At 47.8% G+C, this 18,638-nt stretch overlaps 1 protein-coding gene across 1 annotated transcript in view; it reads left to right on the forward strand.

The window, feature by feature from the left end:
- JAK1 (Janus kinase 1) overlaps positions 1 to 18,638 on the forward strand; it is a 201,539-nt gene that overhangs the window by 148,936 nt on the left and 33,965 nt on the right. The window contains exons 13-15 of the mRNA XM_077450546.1: positions 870 to 1,019; positions 13,188 to 13,275; positions 16,723 to 16,850. Of these exons, the coding sequence (XP_077306672.1) occupies positions 870 to 1,019; positions 13,188 to 13,275; positions 16,723 to 16,850 (366 nt within the window). The remainder of the gene's footprint in view (positions 1 to 869; positions 1,020 to 13,187; positions 13,276 to 16,722; positions 16,851 to 18,638) is intronic.

Here is an 18,638-nt window from a genome sequence, read left to right on the forward strand (position 1 = left end):
CAAACCTGCTGACCTTACATGGTTGCTAATGTGACAGAACGCCTCTGATTTTCAGCTAACTATTAGCAACCATGTAAGGTCAGCTTTTAAAATGTAACATCGAAACAGTCCGTCGGATTTACAAATACTGTATTTAAGCATATAAGCTCCGTTTTGTGTTGAAAATAACTGTGACCAGTGGGTGTAACAAGATTTTTTATTATTTTGCTGATCCGAAAAATGATCCGATCTGTGACTCTGATCCGAGGAACGATCCGATCTGTGAGTTTTTTCATCCGTTGCACCCCTAGACTTCATTGTGGCTCCGGACACTCACAGCGCCTGAGCCTGCGAACATGGAAAGGCTGGGGGAACATGTCGGCCCTCTCGGCGGTGTGCCGGCACCGCTGGAAGGGCTTCGGTCTAAGGTAAGTATTTCATAATGTGCTAGCATGCGATACTAGCCATTGTCTTTCAGGTTTTTTAGTTTTATCTTTTACTTTATTTTTTTTTCAGCGGTTTACTACTGCTTTACTGTGTAGCCTCCCTTTGTCACTGCTTGTAATGTTTCCTGTAGATGACAGTGAGAGGTGGAGTGGGGTTGGTAATATTTTCTTTCAGGTCCATGCATCCATATGACTGTATCAATGGTGGTTACTTTTCAAAAACTAGTCGGGTGGTCAGAGTTGTATCCGTGGCCTGTGCGTTCCCAGCGCCAACTATTGGTAGATTCTGGGGTGCCCTAGCTGCAATGGAGCATAACTGTGCATGCTCCCCCCCACCCCCACCCCCCCTGTATGTCTTTCACTGCTAAGTATTTCAGCTTCATTCAGGCACACCACCGAATAAACACGTGTCAGGGGCTCAAATTCTTGTTTGTTTACCTTCAGCTGGACCACATGGGCCGAGGGACCAGAACCCAGATCTATGAGGGAAGACTCGACTACAAGGACGACAATGACAGTGAAATCAGCACTTCAGAGAAGGAGATTAAAGTCATTCTGAAAGTGTTGGACCCCAGCCACAGGGATATTTCACTGGTATGTCCTTTCCCAAAAGACTATTGCGTACCTTCTACTCTGGTAATATTCCAAATCATAAATGTTGGCCTATTCTCTAAAATTCCGTTTTAAGATTGAATATGTTAATCACAAGTAATTTCCAGTATTTGTAAATCTGCCTTTTTTTTTTTTTCATTAAAATAATGCCTGGTGATCCTGCCACGAAGGTTATTGGGCACTTCCTTTTATAGTTTGGCAATGCTCTCTCTCTCTCTCTCTATCTCTCTCTCTCACTATCTCTCTATCTCTCTATCTCTCTCTCTCTCCTGTGTTGTCACATTGGGGTTGATTTACTAAAACGTGCAAAATCTGGTGCACAGAAACCAATCAGCATCCATTTTTTTTTTTTTTTTTTGTCAAAGCTTTAAGTGTCACTAAACCTACAACAGTAAAATCAGTCTGTATATGCAGGAAAGCATGCTTGTTATACTCACTGTGGAACCTAAGGGTATAACCCTCTGCATTGTGTAAAAAGGCTGTTTGATCCTGTCTTCTCTGATCCTACCCTCCCTGCACTGTCCCCATAACATGTCCAGATAAGACAGTTACTGGAGTCAGGATTCACATGCTCAGTTTGGTGTGTATTGCTTATTTCTTTTTTTTATTGGGAGGGTTCATTTGCTCAGCACAGGGCCAATCGGCACTGTCCAGACAGAAGGTCAGTGGTCCTGCACCCTGATAGGAAAGCCAGTGCAGTATAAAAACTCCTCCTACAAGCTTTCTTTTACAAAAGTTTTTATTGTAGAGTAACAAGATTACGGGTCAATACAATAGGCTTACAGTGTGATGCCGGTACAGGAAGTTTCAGTCCAGTACAATTAAAGTAAATTTCCAGGTAACATTGTACACATTCCCTGGATCAAAACAGACCCTGGGTTCACAGAAATGCAACACAAACATGGCCTGGAGAATGCCTGAAGCCTATGGTGATCATATCTAGCGTAGTTGAAGGATGAAAAGGGAAAAAAAGAAAAAAAAAAGGAGGGAAGGAAGGAGGGGGAAAGTTAAGGGACAAGAGAATATTGGAAGGAAAAGAAGGTTTAGAGTGCCTCAGAGGAATAGGGGGGTCTGGAGGGAAGAGAGGGAAGTCAGAAAGAGGAAAGGGGGGATGGGCCCACGGGGTGTGCCCCACCGGGCTCCTACAGCGACAGCAAGGTGGTATCGAATCTGGGAGAATGGTGATACTCTATCCAGGGTTGCCAGACTCTAAGAAATTTGGCATGAGTGTCCGAGAGAACAGAAGGCAGTTTTTCATTGACCATGACATCATTCAGACGATTTTTGACCTCAAAACTAAGGGCCGGGGTTCTCCATGCTCGCGCTATAGTCAGTTTAGTTGCGGTAAAAAGATGCTGTGCCAGCTGCCGTTCGGAGCGTATCAGTTCTGGTATCGCTTTCCCGAGAAGAGCCTCGAAAGGATCCCTTTTTAGGTTCACTCGGAGTAAACTGCGGAGTAACGCGTAGACCCTGACCCATAATCTGCACACCTTCGGGCAAGTCCACCAAATGTGGGCCATTGTACCCTCCTGGTCACACCCCCTGAAACAGAGAGGGGAGCAGGTGGGAAAAAAGCGGGCTAGGCGTGTTGGGGTGTAATACCACCGGTATAGGACCTTGTAGGCGTTCTCTAGAATCGTGACATTGCAGGAGCATTTTGACAAGGTTAGGGTCATTGCCTGCCAATCCTCCGGGTCCAGCTGTTTCCCCAGGTCCCTCTCCCACTGCAGGTGATAGGATCGCACCGGGGGTTTCTTCCCGGTGATCAAGGCTGAATATATTAAGGAAATCAGACCAGGAGAGTGAGGCCTGGATCTGCAGATGCTCTCGAACGGTGACAACCGGTATGGGGCATCCTGGGACTTGATGAGGCTTTGCAGGAAGTGATGAAGCTGGAGGTATCTAAAATACTCCCTTAAGGGTATATCATGAGACGAGCGCAAGGCTGCAAATGGTAGTATTCTAGTAGGAGTAAGTAAGGAATGAACGTCTACGAAGCCATTGAGGGTCCACCATTTAAACTGTGCAGAATTATCAAGACCCGGGGGGAAAAGGGGGCAACGAAGGAGTCGCAGCAGCGGGAGATGGGAAGAAGCCAACCCTGCCGAATACTTCACTGAGTCCCAAACTCTCAAAGTGTGGAGCATGCAGGGCCCCGTAACCGTGGGGCGGAGTTTTGGCGGGAGCCAGGGTAAGGAGGAAATGGGGATGGGGTCCACGTCGAGTAGGTCGATAGTAGCCCACAAAGGGAGCTGATGCGTCTCGTGGAGATGAGAGAGGGGTGCTATGGTGGCTGCTATATAGTAGTCTCTTAGATTTGGGACTGCCAGGCCTCCATTTGCTCTCTTAGCGAACATGATTTGTCTATTGATACGGGGGCGGGATGAGCCCCAGATAAATTGTAGGACCCTACGCTGGTGAATATTGAGGATGTGTGGAGGAATCGAGATTGGGAGGACCCGAAAATAATATAGTAGCTTCGGGAGATATGCCATTCTGACGGCCGATATCCTCCCGAACCAAGAGAGGGGAAAAGATGACCACGATGTCAGCATATCCGATAGTCGCTTGAACAATGGGGGGTAGTTAGCCTGATATAGGGCCTGATATGTGGAGGTGATGTAAATTCCCAAATAGGGTAAGGAGGAGACCCATTGATAGGGAAAGGCCGCTCGCAAGTCCCTCAGTAGTTCCTGGGTCAGGTTGGTCGACAACGCCTTCGATTTCGATGGGTTGATCTGGAGCCCTGAGAGTGATGCAAAAGTCTGTAGTAGGGAGTGTAGATTGGGCAGAGAGGTTCTAGGGGAAGTGACAAAAAGGAGAATGTCATCAGCAAACAGGGAGACCTTATGGGGAGAGCCGGCTATTTCAATGCCCTTGATGTCGGGGTGAGTCCTTATCGCTTCCGCCAGGGGTTCAAGCGCCAGTACAAAAAGAAGGGGTGACAGTGGGCAACCCTGGCGGGTCCCTCTTCGGATATCAAAGATGGGGGAGTCAAACCCGTAATATTTCACTCTTGCTCTGGGGGAATCGTATAGAGCCGATATCCAAGACATAAACGGGGACCCGAAGCCAAAGCGTCGCAGAACCGACATGAGGTAGGACCATGACAAGGTATCAAAGGCCTTAGTCATATCGAGGGAGAGAAGCATAGATTCGAGAGAGCGAGTGTGAGCTAGGTGTTGAAGTTGCACTATGCGGCGGATTGCGTCGCCAGCCTGTCTCTGGGGCACAAAACCGACCTGATCCTTTTTTATCAGACGAGGGAGAAACGAGTTTAGGCGTGTCGCCAAGATTTTTGTCAGAAGCTTCATATCGATATTGATAAGTGAGATAGGCCTGAAGTTAGCCCAAGATGTGTGATCACGATCAGGTTTCGGAATCATTACTACATTTGCCATCAAAAGATCCGGGGTAAGAGGACAACCTCTCTTCACCGAGTTGTACATAGCCACCAGATGGGGCGTCACTACTGGTGCCAATTTTCTATAATATAGCGCAGTATAACCATCCGGCCCGGGTCGCTTGCCCACTTTCAATTCTTTTATGGCCTGTAGAACTTCTGAGGGTTGGATGTCCCTATCCATAAGGGTGACATGAGCCCCCGTCAAGGATGGGAGTGAGAGGCCAGCAAGAAAGTCTGCCGTTCTCTGAGTTGAGGGCCCCCCCGATGCCGTATACAACTTAGCTAGGCGGAACCCAAACTCCTCTAGGACATGCTTTGGGTTCCCGGACAGGACGTTGTTGCGGTCCCTCAAAGTAATTGGGGTTACCTTGGGGGCAAATGTTCGGAGTCTGTTGGCCAGCATGCGCGTCGGTTTATTTGCTCTCTGGTACCATCTCTGGCGGGACCAGCGAAGTGCTCGCTCGGCCTCCTCAGTGAGGCACAAATCAAGCTCAGATCTGGTTCGTTCCAGAAGCTTGCGGTTGCTCGGGGTAGGAAACTGCTTGAACCTCTCAGATATCTCTGCCAAACGGGACTCAATTTCCCTTCGTCTCTTCTCTCTAGTTTTCTTCCGGACTGAGGCTAGGCCAATTATACGTCCGCGCAACACTGCTTTATAGGCCTCCCAGAGGATCACCGGTGAGGTCACTGAGCCCATGTTTTCGCGAAAATAGTCCTCAGAGGCCTTAATTATCTCCTGTGTAGTTTCTACATGGGAAAGGAGCGAGTCGTTCATGACCCAGGGGGAAAGTCGGGGTCTATCCAGGATAGAACGGCAGACAATCAAGACAGGGTCATGGTCCGACCACGGTACGGCCAAGACTGAGGCCGTTTCCACCAGTGGCAGGTGTCGTCTCAGCATGAACATGTGGTCAATCCGTGAGTGGACCTGGTGGGGGTGGGAATAATGGGTATAGTCTCTGCCCTGTGGATGACATTCCCTCCATAGATCAACTAAGTCCAGAGATTGTAGGGCACCGTTGAATAAAGCGGCGCTCGTCGTCGGGCCCCTCTTTTCTGGCGGGTGCTTGTCTACTTTAGGGTTAAGGATCAGGTTGGAGTCTCCCGCCAGTAGAAGGGTGCCCTTGCCATGGGAAGCCAGCAGTGCGCAGACATGGGTCAAAAAGGGTCCGGGATTCACATTGGGGGCATAGTACGTCAGTATGGTCACTTCCGTGTCATGAACAGTGCCTTGAAGCAGTAAATATCTGCCTTCAGGATCAGCTATCTGTCTAGCGCAACTAAATGGAACTGATTTACGGAACGCCACGAGAACCCCTCGCTGTTTAGTTGGAGCATTCGCCATAAAAACTTGGGGAAATTGAGCATCAAAGTATTTAGGATGAGAGGTCTCAGAAAAATGTGTCTCCTGTAAGCAAGCAATATCAATGTGTTGTCTGCGAAGGTACTTAAATATTTTAACTCTCTTGTGGGGGGAATTCATTCCCTGAACATTCAGGGACAGCCATTTAATCGTCATTGATAGAGTAACAGAAAAACGCTTACCTGGAGCCGAAGATCACACCCCGTGCGCCCAGAGGAGAGAGGGAGAAAGGAAAGAAGTACAGAGGGGGATAGAGAAGGGATAAAAAGCATCATTATAGCACAGATGGTAGAGACATGCAATGCTAGGTACCAAAACTTATTATACAGCAAGATTGCTATCGGTCGTGGGATACAAGACCCACTTCGCGGTTGGGAGTTGGCTCGAGCAGGAGTCCGAGCCAAGAACCAACACATGGGGGTGCGGTGGTCCGTCGGAAACCACCTGACTTAACATTAACAATTATTGCAAACGTCAAAAAACCTGACAACAGTGGCATAACTGCATAAAACAGGAGTACGAACATTAATAAGGATAAACAAAAGAAAAATAATACTGGCATAAGGAACAGAGAGCCCAGACGCTAAGGCCTGTAAGAAATTTCCTCGGTCAGACGGTAAGTCCCTGTTCAGAAATAAAAAAGAAACAAACATGCAACCTGAGGTTAGTACTGTCTGAATACCGTCTGTGTCCAGCCTTAGAGACACTCGGCCACATGAAACAGAAATAAAAGAACAAAAATAAGAAACCCATAGGCCGAGTCGTGCCCTGTCTGGAATGAAACGCTCCATGTATAGGCCCATAAAGCAAGAGTGTAGGAGCAGGAACCTAGTCCCCGGGTGGCCACGGTGACTGACCCCCTGGACTAGTAATTCCCGGGTAGCAAGGGGGGGGACCCGTTTCCTGAGGTCAAGAGCCATGAACCATAACCGCCCGTTACCCCGAGGGGCAGAAAATAGGGAGAAAAAAAAAAAAAAAAGGGGGGGGGAGGGGGGGAGAAACACACAAAAAAAAAAAAATAAATAAAAAAAAAAAAAAAAAAAACACTTCTAGAAGGGTAATGGACAGACATGAGACTATATGTGAAAAAGAAAAACATTGGGTGAAACATTTGAGAGAGAGAAAAAAAAAAAAAAAAAAAAAAAAGGGCAGTCACCCCCGGAGAAAAACCAGCATACTTGGAAATGATGGGCTGTAGTGAACCTGAGTTGTAGGAAGCCCCAGTCCATCCAAGGTATAAAGGGGGGGCTCAGTGTGGCTTCCACTTGAGTCTTGAAAAAGAATACACGGGAACCCCATTCTTATTGCCTGGGGCGTCCAAAGTACAACAGACTCTCTCAATATCTGCCTGCAGGACCCATGACGGCAGCGGTTAGAAAAAAAATGAAAAAGAAAAGGAGGCAGTCAAGCAAGTCAAAGCAAAAAAAAAAACGGGATCCTTTCTGACTTCTAGCGATGGCCACCCGTGGAGGCCTCTTGAAATTTCTGAGCCTTGAGGGAACGGAGGGCTTGAGATCCGCTCTGAGATGATTGTGAGGGTAGCCGCGGGGCTCTGGAAGGGCCCGGGCGGGCCATGGCGGCCTCAGGCTGGGAGGGGGGGAAGGTCAAACTGAAGTTCCTGGAATTGCCGTCGCAGGTCCGGCAGGGAAGAAGCATGAAACTGGCGTCCCAAATGGTAAAAAGAAAGTTTAAAGGGGAATCCCCACCGATAGCGAATGTTCCTGGACTGTAAGATTTGCAGATAGGGCTTCATATTTCGCCTCTTAGCAATAGTAACCGGGGAAAGATCCGCAAATAGTTGAAGGGGATGACCTTGAAACGATATGTCTGGTAGGTCTCTGGCGGCTTGGAGGAGTCGCTCTTTGGTCCTGTAGAAGTGGAATTTTATAATAACGTCCCTGGGCGGACCCTCCGTAGGCTTGGGAGCGAAGGACCTGTGTATGCGATCAAATTCAAGGCGCTCAGTCGGGATGTCGGGTGCGAGCTCCTGAAAGAATGCCGTTGCTGTACCCTGGTGGTCTATAATGGTCTCCGGGAGGCCTCGGATGCGGAGGTTGCCCCTGCGGGCCCTGTTTTCAGAGTCCTCAAGTTTATCCTGTAGAACAAGAAGTTCTGCGTTAAGCTTTTCTACCTCCTCCTCGTGACCCTCCAGCACCGTGGTCGTCAGGTCCATCCTCTCCTCCAGCTGATTTGTGCGGTGTCCCAGCTCCTTGAGACCTCTCACCAGTTCCGCAGATAACTTACGGGAAGCCGTGTTGATCTCGTCTCTTACTATAGTGCGGAATTTCTGCAGCAGGGCATCTGAGCCTGTGTCCACTGGGCTGGCCAGATTTGATGGGAATTGTGACAGACTATCGTCCGACTGCTGAGTGGTGTCATCAGGTTCTGGGGGTTCGGGCGCCATCCTGCCTTTCCCTTTCGCCTTCCCCGGTGCCGGGGATGTTTTCTGTTGTGATTTGTTGCGGGGGCGATTCCGGGGCGTATTATACATCCCCGCCGCTTGCTCAGTAGCGCACGGCCGGGGCAGTAGTGGCAAAGAAATATAACTGGGTATGCCTTATTTGTCAAGTGGTACTTCCGACGGCGCGACACTAAGGGACTACACTGTCATCCCAGCGTCCGCGCAAGCACCTCCATACAAGTTCAGTCACTTACAGGGCCCTCCAGGGCCACTGACATACATTGAGTGCAGAAGGTAGAGGTTATTGGGGAGGGGGGGGCCAGGTCTCAGCCCAGGGAGCAAAGGATGCCTGCAGTGAGGTGGAGGGTGTACCAAGATGGCCGCCTACCTCTGCTTCTTCTATTGTCCCTCTCTGGCTTACCTCCCAGTAAGGCCAGGCCGACACCTCCAAATTGGGGCCTCAGGTCGCAGGGGTCTCCTCGCATCCACGGCGAACCGATCGCTGTGCTGTGGGCGCTAAGCGGCACTCCCGGGCAGAGGCTCCGGCGCCTCCGCAGGCCGCAAGATGGCGGCCGGGGCTCGAGCAGAAAAGTAGGCCGCAAGCCTGATCGCGAGGCCCGCGGCCCGAAAGTGCGGCCAAAACACTCCCGGGATGTAGCGCTGGTGTTTGTCAGCAGAGCTGAGACTACCGCCGGCCGAGACTCAGCCCGATGAGGGCGGATGGCGGTAGATAGGAATTCGGCCGGCGGAGCTCAGCTAAAGCACGTCTTCCTCGCGCTGCGTCCGGCCACGCCCCCCTCCTCCTACAAGCTTTAACCAGGCATTCATAGAGGTCACAAGACTGCTGTATACTGCTGATGAGTAAAGTTATTTATCATTTTATATTTACTAAAATAATCACATTTCCATGTCCTGTGTACTGTGGGAGACCGGATATAGTGAGTGCAGGCTCCTGGGTTTAGTAACACTTTAATTGAACAACCTGAAGTTAAAAGCTGATTGGCTACCACGCAGAGCTGCACCAGATTTTGCTCTGCAGTTTTAGTAAATCAGCCCCTTTGTCTCGCAGGCTTCCGATGGAGACTGCAAGTGACTATTTCAAAGCAACATTACCCAAGCATGGTCCTCTGTTGTCACTATGAGGAACTCCGCACTAAGCAATGCCATGCAGCCATCGCTGGAGTGCATGTTAAAAAATTGCCAAAAGCAGTCGCATTTCACTTTTCTCTCTAGAGACCGATGTCTCCTACCTTCTCTACTTTCCAGCAGACTTTCAGAAATCAATTTTCCCTAGAGTGTCGGCTGCCAGCGTCACTACAGGATAGACTCCCAGCATGAAGTGGGGACTCGGGCATCTTACACTCCCGTAATTGTTGAATTCTGAAGAATCTGACAGGGCAGTGCTTTTTACAGAGTGGTGATTGGAGAACCAGGCTACCAGAGAGGCAAATATAATTCTGCATTTTTTTCTGCGGCGGCAACAGAGTCGCATAAAGGCTTAAAGTGAAGCTCCACTCAAAAAGGGAACTGCCCCTCCGCTGCCACATTTAGCACCTTTTAGGCTGGAGCAGGTACCTGGTTTTGACAGGTACCCACTCCCACTTCTGGCTGAGTTTGCCTCGGTAAACTCAGCTGGAAGTACGGCCCCCCTCCCCCCCTGCAGCCAGCCCATTCACAGCCGCTTCGTGCGTGCAAGGCTTCACTGCCGGTTTCCGTTAGTGGAGGTGGCGGCAGCAGCACCCAATAGACGATTTGGACAATTGGCTTGATTGAGGACTCTGCTGGTTTCCTGGACAGGTAAGTGTCTTAAAGCGGAGTTCCAACCAAAAATGGAATTTCCGCTTTAGGGGAAGGTGAACCCCTGACATGCCACATTTGGCATGTCATTTTTTTGGGGTTAGGGGGGATCAGATACCCTCTTTTTAGAGGGTTCCAGCTCCCACCTCCTCCCGGCGCACCGCGGCACAAGCAGGGAGATCACTTCTCCCCCCTCCCCAGTCACTATGGGCGCCCATCTGTGATTTCACAGCTGGGCACGCACTGTGCATGCATGTGCGAGCCGTGACTGTCTGGGCAATATTCTGGGACCTGTGACGTGTCTTGGCGGATTGCCCGGCCAGTCACGGCGTGGCTCGCGCATGCGCAGTGCATGCCCGGCTGTGAAGCCACAGCTGGGTGCCCACAGGGACTATGCCAGCGCCACAGAGAAGGGGGAGATGAGCCGGGCTTCGTTCCCCCCCCCCCACATCGTTGGACCCTGGGACAGGTAAGTGTCCGATTATTAAAAGTTAGCAGTTGCAGTATTAGTAGCTGCTGACTTTTCTTTTAATTTTTTTTTTAGCAGACCTCCACTTTAATTTTAAAAGTCAGCAGCTACAATATTTGTAGCTGTTGACTTTAATTTTTTTTTCTGAAGGAGCCCGGAGCTCCTCTTTAAAAGACAAGTGACTTTTAAAATAAAGTGCACTTTATTTATTTTATTTTTTTGCATTGTTCCTCTGACCTAACTTTGACCTTGCATTGCTCATGCACACTTATCTCGATCCAACAGGGAGGGAGGGGGGGGGGGGGTTGGATCCGGGAGGGGGATACAAAGTGCATTCATCCTTTGTTTTGTGCACTTGTCTTTTTAAGTAATCTGTGATGAAATTTGTTAATGAAGTGTAAAAATATGTGCACATAAGATAATAGGCTGTGCTGAACCTCTCCTATGTCTGTTTGTAAATTTGTGTTGCAAGCAGTTGGGTGTGTCACAAAGAGTTATACAAATTTTAGTACAAAGCTGAGTGCTTAACCTGTAATATTTGTCAGCGTGTCTCATCGCCAGACTTCAAGTAGCTCCAGCAGGTCATGCGTGTACATACATGGATAATACATGGATAATACACGGATAATGTGAGCTGGGTTAGTAATTACCACAGCTGTCTTGTTGGAAATATTGTCAGTTTTCTCTGGCACGGTCACATATCTGTTCACAAAGGAAACTTATTGTAGGGTTTTGCATTTATTATGGTTATTAAGTAAAATATACTATTAAAAGGTGTGTCTGTGTGTGTGTCTGTCTGTGTGTCTGTGTGTGTGTCTGTCTGTGTGTGTCTGTCTGTGTGTGTCTGTCTGTGTGTGTCTGTCTGTGTGTGTCTGTCTGTGTGTGTCTGTCTGTGTGTGTCTGTCTGTGTGTGTCTGTCTGTGTGTGTGTGTCTGTCTGTGTGTGTGTGTCTGTCTGTGTGTGTGTCTGTCTGTCTGTGTGTCTGTGTGTGTGTGTCTGTCTGTGTGTGTCTGTCTGTCTGTGTGTGTCTGTCTGTGTGTGTCTGTCTGTCTGTCTGTGTGTGTCTGTCTGTCTGTGTGTGTCTCTGTCTGTGTGTCTGTCTGTCTGTCTGTCTGTGTGTGTCTGTCTGTCTGTGTGTCTGTGTGTGTGTGTCTGTGTGTGTGTGTGTGTGTGTGTGTGTGTCTGTCTGTCTGTGTGTCTGTCTGTGTGTGTCTGTCTGTCTGTGTGTGTCTGTCTGTCTGTGTGTGTCTGTCTGTCTGTGTGTGTCTGTCTGTCTGTGTGTGTCTGTCTGTCTGTGTGTGTCTGTCTGTGTGTGTCTGTCTGTCTGTGTGTGTCTGTCTGTGTGTGTCTGTCTGTCTGTGTGTGTCTGTCTGTCTGTGTGTCTGTGTGTGTCTGTGTGTGTCTGTGTGTGTGTGTGTGTGTCTGTGTGTGTGTGTGTGTGTGTGTGTGTCTGTGTGTGTGTTTTTTTTTTTTTTACCCACCTCCAGCCCAAGCCAATTCTGGCATTTTTTGCTTTAAAATTACTCAGAACCCCCAAATATATATATATCTATATATATGGATTAACAAACACTTTAAAGCCTACGTTTAGCGAAAAGTCTTTGTAAGTAGAGTCTCTTGTGCTGATTTAAACAAAAATCTGTGAGAAATCTCCCTTTTGTGCTACTGGGCTTTAATTACAATTCTCTGTCCTCTCATCCCTACCCTGCAGCAATAGTCTTCCTGGTGCCACGAGGTTTAAAGTGGATGTAAAGCCTCAAGGATTTTCATCTTAAAGCATTCAATGGATTAAGGTGAAAAACCTTCTGTTGCTGCAGCACCCCCCCCCCCCCCCCAGACCCCCTCTTTTTCTTACCTGATCCCGATCTGATCCAGTGATGTGCACAAACGCAACGGTTCATGATGGCAGCAGGAGCCATAGGCTCCCGCTGTAGTGCACGAGCTCCAGCCGCTGTCTCCTCATTGGACAGATTAATAGCGGCGGGATCCATTGGCTCCCGCTGCTGTCAATCAAATCCAGTGATCTTATTGATGCAGCAGTGGGACTTGGGAGCGAGCCTGCAGGGGTGGCCCCAGAGAAAGCAGCTTTCCATGGGGGCACCCTATGAAGAGAAGGGGCCAGGAGTGCTGTTGGGGCACCCCGGAAGAGGAGGATCGGGGCAAAACCTTTGCACAGAGGAGGTAAGTATAGGCATGTTTGTTTCTATTTTTTTTTTTTTTTAAAACAAGGGTTTACAACCCCTTTAATATAAACCAAGTGACCTGTATTATGCACTTCAAGCTTCCATGAATGAATAGCACTCTGTGAATGGAGGATGGTTGGATGAATGAATGAAAGGGCCACTCCTCCATTCACAGATCTTTTTTCATTCTTGGAATCTCTAGTATAACTGTCACTGGAACAACTGTCCTTTTTTTTTTGGAAGATTTCCCCTCTTTTTTCTGTACCTGTGACAACTCAAAATTTTGGATTTTCCACTGTCCGCTCTGGTTACCAGGACAGCAAATAGGGGGGACACAGGCAGCAGTAAAGACCTGACAAGGGTCCTAGCCATTCTCCTCTCCAAAACGGGGGGGGAACGTTTTTGGTTGTAGATGCTCTTTAAATAAACCACAACACACAAACACAAAACAAAAACCTGTACTCCGCCATGTTGGTCTGGTAAGACGTGGTGTTTTGCTTTGTATCTCATTTTTCTTTAATCCTCCAACAGGCATTTTTTGAGACGGCCAGTATGATGAGGCAAGTGTCACACAAGCATATTGTACTGCTCCATGGCGTATGTGTGCGAGATGTAGAAAGTAAGTGAAACCTTTGCAAATTGATTATTTGTTTCGTACAGGGAGCCTGTCAGCGCGGCCTTAAAGTGTTTTACCCCCAAACTTTCATATTCCCGATATGTGGCTGCTGTACCCATGTACTTGTATGAGAAAGTCCCCTGTTCTCTTTGTGAGAAAACCCTGATGTCCTGCCAGTCCCTCTGCTTTCCTATTAAAATCTGACCGCACTAAGCAGGCGATCACAGCGCGGTCAGTTCTCTAGCTGTGCTGGGAACTCAGCTTTGCTCTCTTCCAATGATCAGACTTGCCCTGACGCTCCATTCCTCCCTGCGCAGCCATTCACTGGGAAGCTCAGTGTGCTGCTTCTCCTCCTCCCCCCAGCTCTTATACAACTGAGAACAGAGGGAATGTGATTTTTTTTTTTATCTATACACAAATGTGAAATCGCCCAAATGGCCCTGATAAAAAAGTTTACATACCCTGGGATGTTTGGCCTTGGTACAGACACAGAAGGTGGCACACATAGGTTAAAATGGCAATTAAAGGTTTAATTTCCTACATTTTGTGGCTTTTTAAATCACAAATAGTGTCTGTGTATAAATAGTCAATGGGTTTGTTAGCTCTGAGTAAGCGCTCTTGGTAGTGTGAAACGCGTTGGCTATTGTTGCTTTGCTGTGACCCACTTTTGTGTGATTCTGCTTCACAAATAAAAGGCATTTGAATTTATCTTGGAGTGCGGCCGTCCAGAGCTCTTCAATTATTTGTAACAAGTATATGCCGTGCCTGCACCTGGGTTTCCCCATTCCTGGAGGGGCTGTTTCCTTGGATTTGTGGACTTACCTGGAATGGTGGTTCTCTCACATTTGGGTTTGTTAGCTCTCACGTGGATTCACTAAGCAGGCTAGACACTGTGCCATGAGGAGGTCGAAAAAAGAACACTTAAAAGACCTGCGTAACAAGGTATTGAAACTTTACAAAGATGGAAAAGGATATATGAAAAAAAGAAAAGGGTATGTAAACATTTGATCAGGGCCATTTGAGTGATTTCTGTTATTATGATTTGAAGAGGAAGTAACCCCTGGATGGGTTTTACTTCCTCTTTATTTCCCTGCAAAGGTGAAGCATAATGGGCTACTATGCACTTATGTGTCACCTGAAACCGAAGCCTGCAAAGTCACCGCTGTCCCCACTAGCAGCGAGCGTCCATCTTCACCTCTCTTCCTTCCAGGGCCACGAACTCCGGCTCTGTGACTGTCCGGAGTCGCGGGATGTCCCTCCCGCGTGTGCCTCGCCAGTCACGGCACGTCCCCTTTAGAAACGGCACGATCTGCCCCTTCTAAAGTGTGCATGCGCCGTAGACATCGGCGCACGGCTTTATTGTAAATCTCTCCTAAACCGACGAGGTTTAGGAGATCTTTCCAGCGCCTACAGCAGCAATGGCAAAACCTTGGCACCGCAGATGTTTTGGAACTACATTTCCCATGATGCTCCACTACACTGTAGAGTGCCTGAGCATCATGGGAAATGTAGTTCCAAAGCATCTGGAGTGCAAAGGTTCTCCATCACTGGCCTACAGGTAAGCCTTAATATAGTCTTACCTGTAGGTAAAAGTGATTGTACAGGGTGTACAACCGCTTAAAAAGGATCCTAAAAACGATGTGATAATAAATGGCTTCCCGTGATCGCTATCCTTAAAAAAAAAAAAAAAAAAGACAGTTTTTGGCATGATCAGTCATATTTTCAATATTAATGCCAAAATTTCACAATTTCTGCCAGGGTATGCAAACTTTTGAGCACAGCTGTATATAAAATAATATGCAAAGTGCTTGGAGGGAAGCTTCAGAATGGCAAAGATGTTTTTTTTTTTTTTATTACAAATTATGTGAGCCAGACTGCAGTTCCTCTTTAGGCTGGATACACACTATACAACTTTTGTTGTTCGATTTTAAATTTACCTTCAATTATGTAGTGCAAGGGCTTGCCTGATTGCATATAAATCGAAAGCGTTTGTTTGACCTCATATATTATTATATGGTTTTGGTTTCTAGTGTTTACTAGTGCCTTAAAGTGTTTTACCCCAACCTTTCATATTCCCGATATGTGGCTGCTGTACCCATGTACTTGTATGAGAGAGTCTCCTGTTCTCTTTGTGTGAAATCCCTGATGTCCTGCCAGTGCCTCTGCTTTCCTATTAAAATCTGACCGCACTAAGCTGGAGATCACAGCATGGTCAGTTCTGTGCTGGGAACTCAGCTTTGCTCTCTTCCAATGATCAGGCTTGCCCTGACACTCCATTCCTCCCTGCGCAGCCATTCAATGGGAAGCTCAGTGTGCTGCTTCTCCTCCTCCCCATAGCTCTTATGCAGCTGAGAACAGAGGGAATGTGATCACTTATAAAAAAAAAAAAGTATTTATAATTTTTTTTTTACCTTCAATTATGTAGTGCATGGATATGCAATTAGCGGACCTCCAGCTGTTGCAGAACTACAAGTCCCATGAGGCATAGCAAGACAGCTGACAGCCACAAGCATGACACCCAGAGGCAGAGGCATGATAGGACTTGTAGTTTTGCAACAGCTGGAGGTCCACTAATTGCATATCCCTGATCTAGTGCAAGGGCTTGCCTGATTGCATACAAATCGAAAGCGTTTGTTTGACCTCATATATTATTATATGGTTTTGGTTTCTAAAGGAAAAATTTTTAAAGAAAATTGTATAGTGTGTATCCAGCTTTAGTGTGGTCAGTTTTTAAAAGGAAAGCAGAGGGGGGGACAGTACATGGTACAGCGGGCACATACCAGGAATATGAAGTGTTGGGGTAACAAACGCTTTAAAACCTCCAAGCGTTTTGGAAAGCAGAGACCTTGAAGAATAAAACGGTGGTAGTGCCAGAATTTTATGATGCAAGGGTTTTTCAATCACACGTTTTTAGTAAAAAAAAAAATACATTTAAGTCCTTTTTAGGACATACATACACCATAAATTACCCAATGTTTGGTAAAATATAAAAGATGAGGTTGTGCCAAGTAAATAGATACCAAATATGTCAAGCCTTAAAATCGGGCGTGAACGTGAAACCACATCGTGGTTTGGATGTCTACACAAGGGAGGTTTTTTACATGTAAATAACCTAAAACCGTGTAAAATGCACATCTAATCTTATAAGAAGACGGTTGTTGACATGTCGGATCTGGCGTCGGATGTTTTGCTATGTTCATGGTTCATTCATTAGAAAGGAAATTGCTTATGGAAGCCCTATGTCTACATCTCATTTCCGGAGAGCTGTATCTCGCCGTTCTCTTAATCTAATCTATAAATTGCTGTTATAATTGTATTTGACTTTGCTTTCCTATGCCTGTTAATGGAAAATGCAGCAACAATATATAATTGAATATTACCAAAATAAACATTTAAAAATAAAAATGTGCATACACATCTATAAACGGACGATGGTGTATTTTATTTTAGACATCATGGTGGAAGAATATGTGGACTTTGGTCCTCTGGATCTGTTTATGCATCGCAAGAGCGACTGTCTCACAACGCCATGGAAGTTTCAGGTGGCCAAACAGTTGGCGAGCGCGCTAAGCTACTTGGTGAGTAAAACAATAGCAACGTTGTTACTGTGCTCGATCTTTGTGTATAAAATAATACTTTTTTTTTTTTTTCTTCTGGATAACATGCGCTTGGTGGTTAGTGGGAGAAAAAATAATAATAATTGTGCATGTGGTCATTAGGAGGAATAGTGCCCCATCGTTGGTATCAGTGGGAGGAATAGTGCGCCATTGTTGGTATCAGTGGGAGGAATAGTGCCCCATCGTTGGTATCAGTGGGAGGAATAGTGCACCATCATTGGTATCAGTGGGAGGAATAGTGCGCCATTGTTGGTATCAGTGGGAGGAATAGTGCCCCATCGTTGGTATCAGTGGGAGGAATAGTGCACCATCATTGGTATCAGTGGGAGGAATAGTGCCCCATGGTTGGTATCAGTGGGAGGAATAGTGCGCCATCGTTGGTATCAGTGGGAGGAATAGTGCCCCATCGTTGGTATCAGTGGGAGGAATAGTGCCCCATCGTTGGTATCAGTGGGAGGAATAGTGCCCCATCGTTGGTATCAGTGGGAGGAATAGTGCCCCATCGTTGGTATCAGTGGGAGGAATAGTGCGCCATCATTGGTATCAGTGGAAGGAATAGTGCCCCATGGTTGGTACCAGTGGGAGGAATAGTGCCCCATGGTTGGTACCAGTGGGAGGAATAGTGCCCCATGGTTGGTACCAGTGGGAGGAATAGTGCCCCATGGTTGGTACCAGTGGGAGGAATAGTGCCCCATGGTTGGTACCAGTGGGAGGAATAGTGCCCCATTGTTGGTACCAGTGGGAGGAATAGTGCCCCATCGTTGGTATCAGTGGGAGGAATAGTGCGCCATCATTGGTATCAGTGGAAGGAATAGTGCCCCATGGTTGGTACCAGTGGGAGGAATAGTGCCCCATGGTTGGTACCAGTGGGAGGAATAGTGCCCCATGGTTGGTACCAGTGGGAGGAATAGTGCCCCATGGTTGGTACCAGTGGGAGGAATAGTGCCCCATTGTTGGTATTAGTGGGAAGAATAGTCTCCTATCGCTGTTGTCAGTGGAAGAAGTACTATCCCATCGTTGGTATCAGTGGAAGGAATGGTGCCCCATCATTTGAGTCAGTGGTAGGGGTAGTGCCCCATAGTTGAGGTCAGTGGCAGGAGTAATGCCCTATGGTTGAGGTCGGTGGCAGGAGTAGTGCCCCATGGTTGTTGGTGTCAGGAGTAGTGCCCCGTGGTTGTTGGTGTCAGGAGTAGTGCCCCGTGGTTGTTGGTGTCAGGAGTAGTGCCCCGTGGTTGTTGGTGTCAGGAGTAGTGCCCCGTGGTTGTTGGTGTCAGGAGTAGTGCCCCGTGGTTGTTGGTGTCAGGAGTAGTGCCCCGTGGTTGTTGGTGTCAGGAGTAGTGCCCCGTGGTTGTTGGTGTCAGGAGTAGTGCCCCGTGGTTGTTGGTGTCAGGAGTAGTGCCCCGTGGTTGTTGGTGTCAGGAGTAGTGCCCCGTGGTTGTTGGTGTCAGGAGTAGTGCCCCGTGGTTGTTGGTGTCGGCAGGAGTAGTGCCCCACGGTTGTTGGTGTCGGCAGGAGTAGTGCCCCACGGTTGTTGGTGTCGGCAGGAGTAGTGCCCCACGGTTGTTGGTGTCGGCAGGAGTATTGCCCCACAGTTATCGGCAATGAGAGGTATTCTACCCCACTGGTGGAAAGAATGGAACCTCATAATTGGTGTCAGTGGGAGGAAATCATATCCCGGATCAATGAGAGGAATAGTGCCCCAAGGGCCAGATAAAGTTACACAAAGGGCCGCATCCACCCCTCGGGCTT

Source organism: Lithobates pipiens, unplaced genomic scaffold (assembly GCF_037356315.1).
Source record: "Lithobates pipiens isolate NorthernLeopardFrog02 unplaced genomic scaffold, aLitPip1_a1.2 Scaffold_23, whole genome shotgun sequence".
In the NCBI taxonomy this organism is placed as follows: Eukaryota; Metazoa; Chordata; class Amphibia; order Anura; family Ranidae; genus Lithobates; species Lithobates pipiens.